This window comes from Lepidochelys kempii, chromosome 9 (assembly GCF_965140285.1).
Source record: "Lepidochelys kempii isolate rLepKem1 chromosome 9, rLepKem1.hap1, whole genome shotgun sequence".
Taxonomy (NCBI): Eukaryota; Metazoa; Chordata; order Testudines; family Cheloniidae; genus Lepidochelys; species Lepidochelys kempii.
Genome location: NC_136388.1, coordinates 54,052,586 through 54,068,403, shown reverse-complemented (window position 1 = coordinate 54,068,403; position 15,818 = coordinate 54,052,586). Strand labels below are relative to the sequence as shown.

Sequence of the window (15,818 nt, the reverse complement as noted above, 5' to 3'; positions counted from 1 at the left end):
GCCACTTATTATGAAAAAGTTTATTCCCCAACTGGAACGGTTTTCCAGAGAGAGCTGGAAACAATATATTGCTGTGAGCTCTCCAGCCAGCCAGTGCTCCTGCCCCATTTCCTATGGTGCTTCGTGCTTGGAGAACACATGGCCAGAGTAGCTCTGAGCAGCCTGCCCCTGATCCATTCCCAACAGTGAACTCCTGTCGGGACTGGGTTGGGAGAGCTCTTTGTAGCACTTTGTGCATGTAAACCTAGGGTATGTTTTCCACATGAGAGATTGTTACTGTAGTGTTATCTGTGCTGGTAGGATGTGAGATGTATTTATTTTCTGTTTAAGCAAGCTGCCAGCAATATCTGAATCTGCCTGTTCTCTTCCCCTTACAGAACTCCTCCAGGTCTGCAGCTTCAGTGACTTGAACTGATCAGATTAACGGGAGCTCCTCACCATGGGAGGAAAAATCTGGAAGCTTCATTCCTTGCAGCATTCTCAGCACTGACCTCTAGCTAGCTGGGGTCCCACTGCTGCTGTTTCTTTCCCCCCTTTTAACTCACCACCAAAGAGGTGTCTAGCCTGTTTTCATGACATTTATGACTCCCTGATGTCACCAGAGCAAGAAATAAAATCTCAGAGTCTAACATTGGGCTTGCTGTGATTTAGTTTGAAGTTCTTCTTTGCATTTGCAGAATCTCAACTATTACAGAATGCTTTCAAATACAAACACGGCCTCACAGAAATGTACATATTTATTTTTCAGAGTGTGTGGTGTGCTATCATATTTCTTTGATAGCATGAACAAGGCATCTATACAGCTGCTCTGGTAACAAATAATACATACCCAGAATAACCCAAACCAATAGAGCTTATTCAGCACTAAACCTTAGATACCAAGTGGAACCAGTCAGAAATGTTGAGCTGCAATTTCCATTAATGCTTCATGACCAGCATTTCTGATGCAATAGGTTGGCACCTGTAAGCAGCAAATAAACATAGTTCACTGCATGGAAAATTTTGATTGTGTGCTTTTCCAGAAGGTCAATTGTATCCAACCAGCTAAAATCTCCAAAGTATTGACATACCAACTCTCTCAGAGAATGCATGGTCTGACCAGCCTCTCATAGCTCCAGTCAAGTGCCCCTCTTGGCTACTCCCAGACTGCTGTGTGGGGATCTAGCAACCGAATCCCTGAGTGCTTTCAGCCTCCAGAGTTGGAACAGAGCCCAGGCACTGCCCCTATCTTCAGGTCCCTAGGCACACTCTTGAGATGCCGATCCTCTATCTAGCACCCCCTCCTGAGGGCTGAGACTGCACAGTCCAACTGCCCGGTGGGTACTGACCCCTCAGGCTCCTCAACAGCTTCAACCCGCTCTCTCCCAGAACTCCATCCAATGGTATGAGCCTTCTGGATTACAGTTTACTTCTTCAAGGGGCTACGTGAATAGTGCAATGCATGAAACACACAGACAGGACTCTTTGCTCCTTACTCAATCATACAAGAAATACAGAGATCTATACAAAGTAAAGCCTACACACATTTCCCTACCTCAGTTTTCTCATCACTCCAGAGCTGGGAGCTAGAATCAGAGCCCACCACGGCCGTCCAGGATCCTTCTGCTGCAGTGCACTTCTCCACCCCAGGAGCTGACACTATTCTCGGGGGTAGGGGGGAAGAAGGGAACAGAAAGAACCCAGCCCGTTAGGGCCACTCCCTCCTCCCTACCCCCTGGGGGACTTGGAGGACAAGATTGATTTGGAGGTTGTGGGCAAGGTTAATTGTTGGGCAGATGTGGGGCGAGAGCATCTGCAGCAGAGCCCAGACTCCCTTCACCCAATGCAGATAGGAGATGGGGCAGCCCACCCTGGGGATGGGTGGGAGAAATTCACAAACCAAAAGACAGACCAAAACCCAAAATCATCTTGTAAAAGAAATCTCATGATTTGGGGGCCAGTCTGGTGACTTTGGGGAGGAGGGTCTGACATGATTTTTGATCTCTTGAGGTTGGCACTGGCAGAACTGTGCTTACAGGGTGGCAGCGAAGTGGAGAGAGTGGAAAATTCCCCAACCAGACTATGACAGAGATGCAAAGCAGGAGTTTTAAAAGGACTCACAGTGGAGGAAGAGTGGGGGAGACACAGAGGAGAGAGCAAGGGGATAAACTGACCCAAGTCAGAGTCGAGCTGTGGGGAGAAGGCTCCATCTAGGAAAGAGGGGGGCAAACTACAGCCCGCGATCCGGCCCACAGGACCCTTCCCTCTGGCCCCTCCCCTGCTGCTCCCTCCCTCCCTGCCTCCCTCAGAGTCACAGTTGCCCCAGCGCCTGGGCAGTGTGGCTGCAGCTCCAGCTGCACGGCATGGCTATCGCGCCGTCAGACATGGTGCTCCTGGGTGGCGTGGTCAAGGGGAGGGGAGCAGGGGCGGTTGCAGGGGGGCGGTCAAGGGGCCTGGGCCCCGCTGCCGGGGACAGGGTCAGAGCAAGCCAGGGCCCCCCTCCACCCCCAGCATTCTTGGCCCCTGTCCCCAGCAGCCAAGCCCAGACAGGGAGCGAGGCCTGCTGAACTGCCAGGGAGAGCAGCCGAACGAACAGGGGAAACACATGGGGAAAGGACTGAGCCCCCTGTTCCGCCACCCCACAGGTAACGTGTGGTGGAGAGAGCAGGGAGGGTTGGATAGGGGACAGGGAGGGCCCACGGGGTGGTCAGGGGGTAGGGAGCAGGGGGGATTGGATAGGGGATGGGTGTCCTGGGGGGATGGTCAGGAGGCAGAGAGCAGGGCTGTTTGGATAGGATGTGGGAGTCCCGGGGAGCAGTCGGGGGGGCTGGATGGGGGGGGTTCCGGGGGGCTGGATAGGGGGCAGGGGCCAGGCTATGCCTCACTGTTTAGGGAGGCATAGCCTCCCCCAGGCTTCTCTACCCAGCCCTCCACACAATTTCTGTACCCAATGTGGCCCTAGGGCCAAAAAGTTTGCCCACCCCAATCTAGGAGAACATTAGCCAACCCCTTCTTGCAGCAGCTCTGATTGGTTGTTCTGATGCATGGGCAAGTGGGGCAGGCACCAATCACAGGGCTAAGATTTGCTAGGGTGCTGTGGCTTCTTAGCATCAGACTGGGCCCAAGCCCTCCCAAAATCTGGTTCACTTGTGAAAAGTTGTGTGAGGTAGTAACACTGCAGACAAGTAGGAGGAAGTATCTTCTCCCAGCTCCAGCCAACCTGCTTAGCATATCTATTGGCCAGTCAGCTTACAGCCATTAAATTTAAGGGTCATACCTGCTTAGGGTGACCCGAATTGGGTGGGACAGTCTCAAAATCCAGAGTTCAAGTCCTGGTCTGAATGACTCCAGGACAGTATTTGTCCCAGCTCTGCACCTGTCTAAGGCTCAGAGGCAGCACCAGTCTCACCCCTGCTCCTCCTCTTCCCCATAGGCCCCACCCACTGGCCAGGCCAGAAGCTAGAGTGGGGCCATGGTAAGAGCCACCCAGGGAGACTGGGCCACTGTGGGGAGCCCTGGACCCTCCACCTGCCCTGGGTGGCACACTTGTTATTTCTAGTGCAGCCCAGCTTGCTTCAGGCTGAATCCTGAAGGGGCTTACAAAGTGCAGTCAGGTTAAGCTAACTTGCTGAGCAAGGATGCTGATCTGTAATTTATAGCAGTGCTCTTAAAGTACAGGATATTTGATTCAGGGGCTTCAGTTTCAGAGTTCCCTTTGGATTATTTAAACACTAGTTTGGGATTTTTTTAGGGATCTTATGTCCTGGTTGTCTCCACTGATCTGGGCCAGTGTTGCTAACGCTTGTGATTGGCTGGAGTTTTCCCCAAAGCCCAAACCGCTGCAGTCAAGAGACTGTGTGAAGAGTAACCTCAACTTTCATTAACAAAAAAAGAAAATGTATAGGTCTGATGTTTGCAGAGAAAAACTTGAAAAAGCTTAGGTGTGCCTTTTAAAGCCTGTGCAAAAGAAGGCATAGAAAAAGAATCCATAATTTATTATTTAAAAAAACCTCAAGATTTTTAAGCCCATTCCATGATTTTTGGAGGGCCCTGCCTCATCATTTTTGAAAGCTTTGAGGTCAGTAATACTGAAATCAGACCATAAGTGGCCAGTTTTTACTTTGCAGAGTGACAGCATGTTTTCAGGCCTCTGTGTATTCTCAGACAGGCACTTTTTATCTTATTAGTAGCGCGTGATGCTTTAACTCAGAGGTGGGCAAACTACAGCCCGCGGGCCACATCTGGTCCAAGGGACCGTCCTGCCTGGCCCTTGAGCTCCTGGCTGGGGAGGCTAGCCCCCGGCCCCTCCCCTGCTGTCCCCTGTAGCTACGCCGCTGTGCGGGGAGTGTGGCTGGCTCCGTCTGGGCGGCGGGGCTGTGAGCTCCTGCTGCTCTGAGTGGCCTGGTAAGGGAACGGGGAGGAGGGGGGTTGGATAAGGAGCAGAGAGTCCTGGGGAACAGTCAGGGGACAGGGAGCAGGGGGTGGTTGGATGGGGCAGAGGTTCGGGGTGGGGGCGGTCACGGGATGGGGAATAGGCGTTGGATAGGGCGTGGGAGTCCCGGGGGGCCTGTCAGTGGGCAGTGGTGTGGATAGAGGTCGGGGCAGTCAGGGGACAGGGAGTAGCGGGGGTTGGATGGGTCGGGGATTCTGAGGGGGGCAGTCAGGAGGCGGGAAGTGGGTGGGGGCCAGGCTGTTTGGGGAGGCACAGCCTTCCCTACCCAGCCCTCCACACAGTTTCGCACCCCATTGTGGCCCTCGGGCCAAAAAGTTTGCCCACCCCTGCTTTAACTGCGTGGACCTCTCTCACTTGACTCGAGTACAGCAGTTGCTTGACTGGAAACAGAAGTAGGCTTGTAACTTGGACCCCTTGTTTGCTGTAGCTCTCCATGTACATATTTATTAAGAAAACTATTGGTTTGAATATGGAGAGAACAGGGGTTAGTGAGCTGGAGAGCAAACATGGGGAGTAGCCTCTGCTTTGCTAATTTACATCTTAGCCGTACTTAATGATTTTAGCTTCTATTAGCAGCAGCTTGCTGAGTTGTTATTTTTAGAGGAGCAAGCCCTATGTGTAAAAAACAGTACCATCAAATGTGAGTAATTTCAAATGGATTATTTATATCCAAAAATTCATTACATATCTGGCAATTTAGTAGTGGCCCTGTGGAAAATATATTACTGTATATACTCATGTAATTAGAGACAATATAATGTACATACGCAAGGGGGCACAATTCAAGTTGCCAAGCAGCCTTAATCCTGACCTTTCCTAACCTTTGAGTACTTGACTTTGCAACGCTAATAATTTTCTCTTAATGCCATTTTTTGTACGGAATATACTATGTAATATGTAGAATTCAAGAACACAGCAGCAGGCGGATTCCTTTCTCCCATGGTGCTCCATATAACTGCCTGTTTAGCTGTGGAACTCATGCACGTCACTCTGGTGGTGATCCATGAACTGCTATCTTGTCAAGCCTTTGGGAAATGGCCCACTATGGTCTGGAACTATTTGGCGTTATAAATTGAAAAATCCTGATGTGGTGGCGATGCTGGTTGTCCTACATGGGAGCAGGAGGTAGGCATGACTGCCAGTGACCCTGGTACAAAAAGAGAAGTCGCTGTTAAAAGTTTTACAGACTGTCTGGCAGCAATTGCTTGCAGACTGCTGAGTGACTGCACTTAGCAAAGCCACCTATGGCGCTGGGCTCCTGGCAGAGTCGGACTACGGCCCACAGTGCAACGAGCTCCATGGGAGGAGGGCTGGGCCCTCACGCCATGTAGGATTACCATATTTTAAGTTCCCAAATAGAGGACACTGCTGGGTGGAGGGGGAGTATAGTTTCTACAGTAGTTCCTTTCTAATTTGAATATCGAATATTTATAAATAACAAGTGTGATGACCTCAAAAACAAATGAAAATCAAATTTAAATGTACCTTTTCTCAGGCAGTCAATCCCGGCCCACAGCCGCTGCTCTCCAGCCGCCCAGTTCTGAAGGCAGTGCTGCCGCCAGCAGCAGCGCAGAAGTAAGGGCGGCCTCCGGTAAACACGCATGCTGGGATTTGCAGTTCTACCAGTACTGAGGTTGGAAAAAGGAGGAGAAAGGAAAAATCACAGACGTGTATATTTCAAAAATCCACTAGGACAGAGATCAGAGGAGAGGCCGTGTGCAGGGAAACCCGGACGTCTGGTAACCCTGGCACCATGGGCGCTACAGTGAGGCTCCCGACACGGGCCCTGGGCTGCTCAGAGGAGTGGAAGTGGCCTGGAAAGATACCCTCTCTGCCTGTGACCTGCACAGGGGAATGTGGGGAGGTAAACTGGGTCAGGCCAGGCAACCGTAGAAGGGACCAACACTCTGTGGGGCCCCGGCTCAGGGCACCGCCCTCCAGGCCAGGAGAGGGCTAAAAAGAGAACTCCCCGGAGGCTCTCCAGAGAAGGCCCTAAAGGACCACAATTCCCGAGAGCCCTTGTGGCGAGACTGTCGGCGGTTGCGACCCGGAAACTACGTTTTCCATGATGCATCTGCACGGCGCAGGCCATGACTAGGGACACGTGGCTCTCAGCGCGGGGCAGGGGATGGCGCTGGAGGGCGACCAGCGAAGCGGGCTGCAGCCCTACCTGGACTCGCTGCGGCGGGAGCTGCGGGGGCCGGACGCGACCCTGCTCTCGGTGCTACTGGCGCTGCTGGCCGTGGCCCTGACCCTGCGTGAGTGACCGCGGCCTGATACCCCGGCCCGGTTCCCCGACTCCCTACCCGGCCCGCCTTCCCCTGCCGGTACCCCGGACGTCCTGCGCGGCCCGGCCTGCCTTCCCCCTGCCGCCCCGACAGGCCGCCTGGCCGGCCTACCTCCCCGGCCCGGTACCCCAGCCCCCTAACTTACTGAAAGTACCAGCGTCACAAATTCAGTGCGCACAACCACCCCCTCCTGTGGTTTGTTTTTGAATGCGCTTTTAATTTACAGCGGAACCCCATTTATCCGATCTAATTAGGACTGGGGCCAGATCAGATAATCAGAAATTGGGCTAATCGGGAGAATTGGCAAAGAGCTTTCTATCCCTTATTTTAAGATGAGGTGGGAGTTCAGGCAGTCAGCCCCTGGTGAGTGATGGCTCGCTTAATATGAAGAGCCAGATAAAGGAGGCGTGGATAAAAGGGGTTCTATTGTATATCAATAAAACGTGTTCAAACTGATACGTGTATATATATCGGCTCAGGAAACTAAAGTTCAGCGTTTCATTTTAATTGTGGAAAAACGCAGATTTTTGTTGTTTTTATTATTGGAGAATTTGGGGTTTTGTATCATGGAAAACTAGGATCCCTGGTCAACTTTGCTCTGTTGCAGCTGAATATTCTCGGATGTGGTCCATGAGTTTTCAGTGAAGTTTGGCTATATGGAAAATTTAGAAAAGCTAGTATGAACCATTTGTTAGCTAGAGAGATTTAGAGAAAAAATGGTGGGACTTGCGAAATTAAAGGGAGTATTATTTAATTTTAACTCTAGCTAATTAATTGTTCATCTATAACAGGTAGTATTAAACCTCGTCAGTAAGAAATTCAAAGCCAGCTTACCTGTGAAGATGCTATGGCACCTCCATAATGCTCAGAGCAAGGTTAGATGAAAAGGGGTAAGATATCTGAGCTGTATCTAGACTAGTACTTCCACCAATGATGAATTACAGATCCAAAATTTGTTTGTACGGATGCATGCTTGGCCATATGCTGGTATCCTATAATTTTTTCTCTTTCCACAGTGGTTTGGAAACTTATTCAGGGCAGGAAGAGCAGCCGGAGGACGGTGCTTCTGGTAGGCCTTTGTGATTCAGGAAAAACACTGCTGTTTGTCCGAGTAAGTAAGGTCTTGTGTGTTTTATAGTACTTCTGCCACTGAGATTTTCAAGGCGAATGAAAGCTGAGTGGCTCGTGCTCTTCATTTCAAACCTTTAATGGGCTGTTTGGGTGCATTTGTGGAAGGGGAGAATTCTCTTTAAATTAAAACTTGCAAGTATAGTAGATTCTGCTTAATAGAAACCTGGATGTTAACTTCCAGTTAATAACATCATTTTGTTGGGAATCAGCCCTGTTGCATTGACTTTAAGGTTACTGGGATTCAGATATTGGCAATGGCATGCCATTTATTAAGGACAGTTTTTTAGGAGGAAGGCTTCAGGGAAGAAAGCACTGGCAATCCCTGGAGAGTTGAGGTACTGTGCTGCTCTGTGGATTCCCACTGCCTCTACTCACTGTAGAAGTCCCAGCATCTGGGCTGCAGCCCTGCTGCCTGCAGGTACATTTCCTTGGCTGCAGCCCTACAAGTCGCAGGCCAGCGTTTCCTACCCTGGTTGCAGCCCTGCAAACGTGCCTTCCACTTACTGGCAACTGCTGTATAATGGCAACTTTTTGCATGCTACTGAGGGGTTGCTAATAAGCAGGATCTGGTGCACTTTGTTTTATTCCCTCTTGTTTGCAAAATGCTCCTTGAAACATGAAGATTAGAAAACCTATTTTTTATCTAATTGGTACATTATTTATTCAGTTTTGAAAAGAACTGGAAATGATGATGACTTTGTAAATGCCTTTTTAAAACATGTATTTAAATCTATCACACTTTCCCAATCAGTTTGATTATAAAGTGGGCCAAATATCAGACCTATGATATTTTATTCTTTTGTTAAAAGAAGTTTCAAAACTAAGTTAATCTCTTTATATATTCCTGTATTTCCATTACCTTGTTCTAAATGTTGTTTCATCCCTGATTTTAGAAATCAGGCTGATTAAACAACTGGTTCATACATAAGTAAAAGTTAATTATAGCTCAACACGCTGCTTTTTGTTTGCTTGGGTAGTCTTCAGTGTCCCTATTCTGTTTCCAGTAAGGCTGCTGGGATACAGAGCAAAGAATGTTTAGTGTTTTCTTGAGAAGAAACTGCCTACAGCATTGTAATTGCATGTCATTCTGGACTGTGATTAAGCATTAATGGCAGCTTTGAATTAGGCTTGGTGTTGGAGCCATTCATTTGGGGGGATGGAAGTGTTCCATGGAGATGAAGCCAGCCAATGTTAATTGATTGGGCGGTTCCTGGAATGATAGGAAACAATCAGTGTAACATTTCCTAAAACAGACAATTCCATCATTTTGCTGAAATTTCACTGAGTAGAAAAACCATTTTCTCTGAAGCCTGGAAATAGGATTGATTTTCCTCTGTCTTGTTTTATTTTTAATAGCTGTTAACAGGCACTTACCGAAACACCCAGACCTCCATAACTGATAGCTCTGCTGTTTACAGAGTCAGTAATGACAAGGTAAGCAGACACTGGTTTGGATTTTGCATAAAAGTCTTGGGATGTGATGAGTTTGGTTGTGAGTTGGTGGCCTTAGAATTTACAGCTGATTACAGTCAGATTCTGCAGAGAGAGGCACTAGTCTCCGCAGTAGTTAAGCGGAAGCTATCAATCTGATTTGGTATCTCCTCCTCCAAGTTTTGCCAAAACTGGAACCAGTCTGCCGAAAATTTCACTCGGTTGGTCTTAACCTGGAGTAGAATCTTTCTAGAGGGGCTGGGACAAATCCGTGATGGAAGGGCAAAGAGGGAATGGAGGTGTGAGAAGCTCAAGTGGGTTTCATTCCATTGTCAGTTTATATTTTTAGTTTCTTTGGCTCATCGTATCTTCAGAGTAGCAGCCGTGTTAGTCTGTATTCGCAAAAAGAAAAGGAGTACTTGTGGCATCCGATGAAGTGAGCTGTAGCTCACGAAAGCTCATGCTCAAATAAATTTGTTAGTCTCTAAGGTGCCACAAGTCCTCCTTTTCTTTTTGCGTACTCTTAGCCTTACTTGTAACTAGTTGTAGCAACACAAAACATGACCATGCTTGAGAACGTATGAAGTGTGTGGGGAAAGGTTCAACTAGCAGTTTAAATCAGCCTGGAGCTTGGCCTAGGAGAGAGATAGTTGTGATGGTGGTATGGGGGCCTCTTACACTCATGTATAGAGGCTGCCTATCAACAGCAAATAAGTGGGAGATTTGGGACACATATGCTGTAGGAGAAATGATGATACCAAAAGGGGCTGGGGAACTACAAAGCAGTCTTGTTTGCCATGCAGGCCATGTCTGGCTGTAGAAGATGAACTGTCGTGTGTCTTGTGTTTACATATTTTATTACCCAGGCCTGCATGATCATGCATATTTGTGGATTAAATATTGATGGAACTGTTACTGCTTCTGGTCCATTTACAGGGCTCTAGTGTGACGCTGATTGACCTCCCAGGCCATGAGAGCTTGCGACTTCAGTTCTTGGAGAAGTTCAAAGCTGCAGCTAGGTAAGTGGTTGAAGAATGGAGGAGATGGATGCTTCAGTCTGTAAATGGAGAGAGGCAAAATTATGATACGAAGGCTGGGTTGAGGCGTGAGTTCAGAGAGATTCGAGCAAATCTAGAGCCCCTATAAAGCTGTTCTCTTGTGCCCTGTGTTATAAGGTCAAAAAACAACGTGCAGCCTCCTTCGTTTCCTCCGCCCTTCCATCTCCCGGAACTGCTCTGCCATGTCAGGGTGGGGGTAGGGCACAGGAAGAGGGTGATAGTAGGCAGTAGGAAATGTGCATGGAACTGGTGTGTGCATTTCTGGAGAGAGTAGCAGGAGGTTTCTCTCAACTCTGCACGTGGCAGGTGTTGCTTCATACCATGATACGCAAACATCATACTGGCATCCCTGGTAAGACAGCACCCCCACCTGTCCAGCACACTGACCCATGCTGATTTGGACAGGGGTTCAGTGCTGCCTTTGAGCAGAAAGTCATCTTTGATACTAAATCAACAAGGTTGCTTGTGCAGCGCCTAGACTTTCCTTGGAGGCCTCCCACAGTGCTGTTCGTGTCAAACCCTGCAAAGCTTACAATGTGGCAGCCAGGATAGCATAGCTGCCTGGCCCCCATTGTACAGGCAGAGCATGCAGGTAGCATTTAGCAGAATTGCATTCCCAACATTTTATTCAATATAGTCCAAGCTTCTATGTAATGGAGCAAATCATAGTTCAGGGGACTTGCCCCAGAGGGCAGCATAGAGAGAGCTGAAGGCAGTTTTTTGCTGGATTTTTGATACCAGCTTTCTGAAATAGCACCAGGAAAGTGAACCCATCAAGATGTGTTTGTTTTTTTTCTTTTTTCTTTTTAGGGGAGGGGGCACAATTGAGCTTTAAGAGTGGATCTTCAGCACCCCAAGTTAGTACAATCCGTGCTCCTTGGGACTTCTCTCCTTTTTTAAAATCTTTTCCATGCTAGTTAAATCCTGTACTTCTCCCTGTGTCCTGCTCCACAGCCTCAGGTAGTGGCCTGGGTTCAGACTAAGGGTGCGTTGGGAAATGACTTACTCTTTTACATTTCAGAATTAATGTCAGTCACTGGGAGGGTTGTCGGGTTCTCTTTGGTGGGGTTGATATCAGCTGATAACTGGTGGGAGTTGCTGAGCCATCCATACCATAGTGTTAGCAGGAGGTTGGCTATGCACAGGGGAAGAGAGCTTGCCTATGCTGCATTCACGTTGCTAATCTGCCCCAGGTGTTCCAGACCTGAGCTTCTGCCAGTGCCCCTCAATCATGATCTGCTCAGAAATTAACCAGAACTGGAAAGTTGCAGATCATCAGATGTAGGAAGTGGTTTGCTGTTGTAAACAAAGGGCCTCCAGAGGTCAGGCCAAAAAGTGGCTTTGACTTGGGATGTGTTCGGAACACAAGAACCAATTGCTGATGCATTAAACCCTCTGCCCTTGATGGTATTTCTTAGAGGGCTTTCCCTTCACCCTCCCACTTCCCTGGTTCTTGTCATGCAGACGGTGTGACGAAGTGGGACTGTTCTTAATGTTTTCTCTGAATACTGTGTAGGTACCTCAGTTTCCCCTATGCATTTCTTAAGGATCTAGGTGGTGGGATAAGGGTGTGTGATTGTTGCAGAGCCCTAGAGGGCAGGGGTGATGCGGTCTGCACAGAGAATGGCCAACACCCTGTCTCCTGGCAACTGATGGCCTGGGCCCCTCCCCTGCAAGGTGCCAACTAAAGGTGTTGGAGAACAAAGAGATCAGGTGGCCTCCTGGCCCTGGGAAAGAGACCAAGGCCAGAGAAGGGGCTGGAGGGAGTCTCAGTTTGGAGCTGGCTGTGGAAATGGAGGGAGGCCCAGCACTGGGGTCTGGGCTCCCTACCCTCCCAAGATGGACCTGACGGAGGGGTCCTGTTTTCTGTACCTACAAGCTCTGTTTTGGACTGTGCTCCTGTCATCTAATAAACCTTCTGTTTTACTGGCTGGCTGAGAGTCACAGTGAATCGCAGGAAGTGGGGGGTGCCGGGCCCCAACTCCCCCACGCTCCATGACAGATGGCAAGCAGCAAAAGACCAGAAGTCTGAAATGCAGACAATACAATGTTTAGTGGGGTTAGTTTCCAAGCAAGCATATTCCAAAGCCCTTCACACCAGTCGGGTGTGTCTCTGATAGTCTGTTCCCCAGTGTTCCATTCCCAGCACTGATGCCACAGAGCATTTACCCCATGTAAATCTTAAACATAGCGGATCTTAAACATAAAAAAGAAGCTTACAAGAAGTGGAAGGCTGGACATATGACCAGGGAAGAGTATAAAAATATTGCTCGGGCATGTAGGAATGAAATCAGGAGGGCCAAATCGCACCTGGAGCTGCAGCTAGCGAGAGATGTTAAGAGTAACAAGAAGAGTTTCTTCAGGTATGTTGGCAACAAGAAGAAAGCCAAGGAAAGTGTGGGCCCCTTAATGAATGAGGGAGGCAACCTAGTGACAGAGGATGTGGAAAAAGCTAATGTACTCAATGCTTTTTTTGCCTCTGTCTTCACTAACAAGGTCAGCTCCCAGACTGCTGCGCTGGGCATCATAACATGGGGAATAGATGGCCAGCCCTCTGGAGAAAGAGGTGGTTAGGGACTATTTAGAAAAGCTGGTCGTACACAAGTCCATGGAGCCGGACGAGTTGCATCCGAGAGTGCTAAAGGAATTGGCGGCTGTGATTGCAGAGCCATTGGCCATTATCTTTGAAAACTCATGGCGAACGGGGGAAGTCCCGGATGACTGGAAAAAGGCTAATGTAGTGCCAATCTTTAAAAAAGGGAAGAAGGAGGATCCTGGGAACTACAGGCCAGTCAGCCTCACTTCATTCCCCGGAAAAATCATGGAGCAGGTCCTCAAAGAATCAATCCTGAAGCACTTACATGAGAGGAAAGTGATCAGGAACAGTCAGCATGGATTCACCAAGAGAAGGTCATGCCTGACTAATCGCCTTCTATGATGAGATTACTGGTTCTGTGGATGAAGGGAAAGCAGTGGATGTATTGTTTCTTGACTTTAGCAAAGCTTTTGACACTGTCTCCCACAGTATTCTTGTCAGCAGGTTAAAGAAGCGTGGGCTGGATGAATGCACTATAAGGTGGGTAGAAAGTTGGCTAGATTGTCGGGCTCAACGGATAGTGATCAATGGCTCCATGTCTAGTTGGCAGCCGGTGTCAAGTGGAGTGCCCCAGGGGTCGGTCCTGGGGCCGGTTTTGTTCAATATCTTCATAAATGATCTGGAGGATGGTGTGGATTGCACTCTCAGCAAATTTGTGGATGATACTAAACTGGGAGGAGTGGTAGATACGCTGGAGGGCAGGGATAGGATACAGAGGGACCTAGACAAATTGGAGGATTGGGCCAAAAGAAATCTGATGAGGTTCAATAAGGATAAGTGCAGGGTCCTGCACTTAGGACGGAAGAACCCAATACACAGCTACAGCCTAGGCACCGAATGGCTAGGCAGCAGCTCTGCGGAAAAGGACCTAGGGGTGACAGTGGACGAGAAGCTGGATACGAGTCAGCAGTGTGCCCTTGTTGCCAAGAAGGCCAATGGCGTTTTGGGATGTATAAGTAGGGGCATAGCGAGCAGATCGAGGGACGTGATCGTTCCCCTCTATTCGACATTGGTGAGGCCTCATCTGGAGTACTGTGTCCAGTTTTGGGCCCCACACTACAAGAAGGATGTGGATAAATTGGAGAGAGTCCAGCAAAGGGCAACAAAAATGATTAGGGGTCTGGAACACATGACTTATGAGGAGAGGCTGAGGGAACTGGGATTGTTTAGTCTGCAGAAGAGAAGAATGAAGGGGGATTTGATAGCTGCTTTCAACTACCTGAGAGGTGGTTCCAGAGAGGATGGTTCTAGACTATTCTCAGTGGTAGAAGAGGACAGGACAAGGAGTAATGGTCTCAAGTTGCAGTGGGGGAGGTTTAGGTTGGATATTAGGAAAAACTTTTTCACTAGGAGGGTGGTGAAACACTGGAATGCGTTGCCTAAGGAGGTGGTGGAATCTCCTTCCTTAGAAGTTTTTAAGGTCAGGCTTGACAAAGCCCTGGCTGGGATGATTTAATTGGGGATTGGTCCTGCTTTTGAGCAGGGGGCTGGACTAGATGACCTCCTGAGGTCCCTTCCAACCCTGATATTCTATGTCCTCCTTCCCAGCTCGGACGCTGCAGAGCCTTTCCTGTGTCCCTGTTCCCATTCCCCCACCTTAGCAAACATGATTCCAATTTCCCCTCCACTTCCTGTTTGACCCCAGTTTATATAGTAATATTCTCAGCTATACCTTAACCAATCATTTTACTGAAATTTAACTAACCAATCCTAACATATTGTAACATAATTCTCTTACCAAATATATCCCACTACCCTAATTAACTTACACCTAGCAAAATTAATTATACAGCAGACAGAAACAATTAGAGAACCAGACAGATTAACAATAGAAAAGAGGGGGCCATAAAGAGAAAACCCTACGGAAATGATTGTTTCACAGCCACAGCCATTGATATATGATTTATTGCGAGACAGGATGCTATCAAACAGTTTTCTTTACTGTTTCTTCATCTGGTGGTGATGGGCACTGTCAGGACAGGATCGTCTTCCTAATAGCCCGATACCACCTTATTCAATGTGAAAGGTTTGGGATGTGACTGTATGCTTCCCAGCTTTTAAGGTTGCCCCTGCTGCTTAGCCAAAGGCCTTAGCCTGAGAGCAAGGCCTCAGACTAGCCTAGTGAGAGAAGGCCCTTACATAGGAGGACTGTGATTTTGATCCTTTGTTTTTATATCCCTGTAACTAGCTAAGGGATAAACGTACACCTAAGTTCTTAAAGTATAGGCCTTTGCAGGCAGGCCTGAATATCTATATTCTAACAGTACTGTCTGTTGCAGCCATTCAGATAAGGAATTCTACTAGTCTGTCACCTCAGCCTGTCAAAATGTATTCTTACCCTCTTGGCTCCCTGGTGTTAAATGCAAGCTTGCTCAGACATGAGACGTGGTGGTGGGGGTAATTGTAATCCTAAACAGTGCTACCAAGAAAGAAATCTCATTCTTTCTGGTGCTCCACAGCCAGCCTGCAGGCCCACTTCTTCTCGAGCCCTGATCCCCAGCAGTAGCTAGGAGAAGCCCTTAATGAATGTATATTACTAGTTCTGTGGCTGACGTGAATGGCATAGTTGCTTGTTTGTAACTTTGGTTAAAATTTTTATTAAAGTGTCCAGGCCTCCTACCTCCTCTTCTATGAGGGGCTCGTGTTTCCCATTGTGCATAGTACAGAGACTGTCCTAGTAAGGGAGCATTTTTTTTCTATCAATCCTCTGGGAAACCTGCTCTCAAAGACAAGATACTGAGTTAACGGCTAATGGCTTCTTGCTGGGTGGGATGTGTTTTAGTTATCCAAGTCTGAGTTTGTGGTCAAGAGTGGGATAATGCTTATTTAGAGAAATACAAGCTTTTGCTGGGACTGTGAGACTGGGAAACCCATAGACCACT

General features: G+C 48.4%; 1 protein-coding gene across 1 annotated transcript in view; it reads left to right on the top strand.

Moving 5' to 3' along the window:
- The window catches only part of LOC140916805 (ovotransferrin), a 74,642-nt gene that overhangs the window by 30,926 nt on the left and 27,898 nt on the right, over positions 1–15,818 (top strand). Inside the window, exons 17-22 of the mRNA XM_073358691.1 lie at positions 378–401; positions 2,289–2,356; positions 6,531–6,690; positions 7,737–7,831; positions 9,208–9,285; positions 10,219–10,301. Coding sequence (XP_073214792.1) covers positions 378–401; positions 2,289–2,356; positions 6,531–6,690; positions 7,737–7,831; positions 9,208–9,285; positions 10,219–10,301 — 508 coding nt within the window. The remainder of the gene's footprint in view (positions 1–377; positions 402–2,288; positions 2,357–6,530; positions 6,691–7,736; positions 7,832–9,207; positions 9,286–10,218; positions 10,302–15,818) is intronic.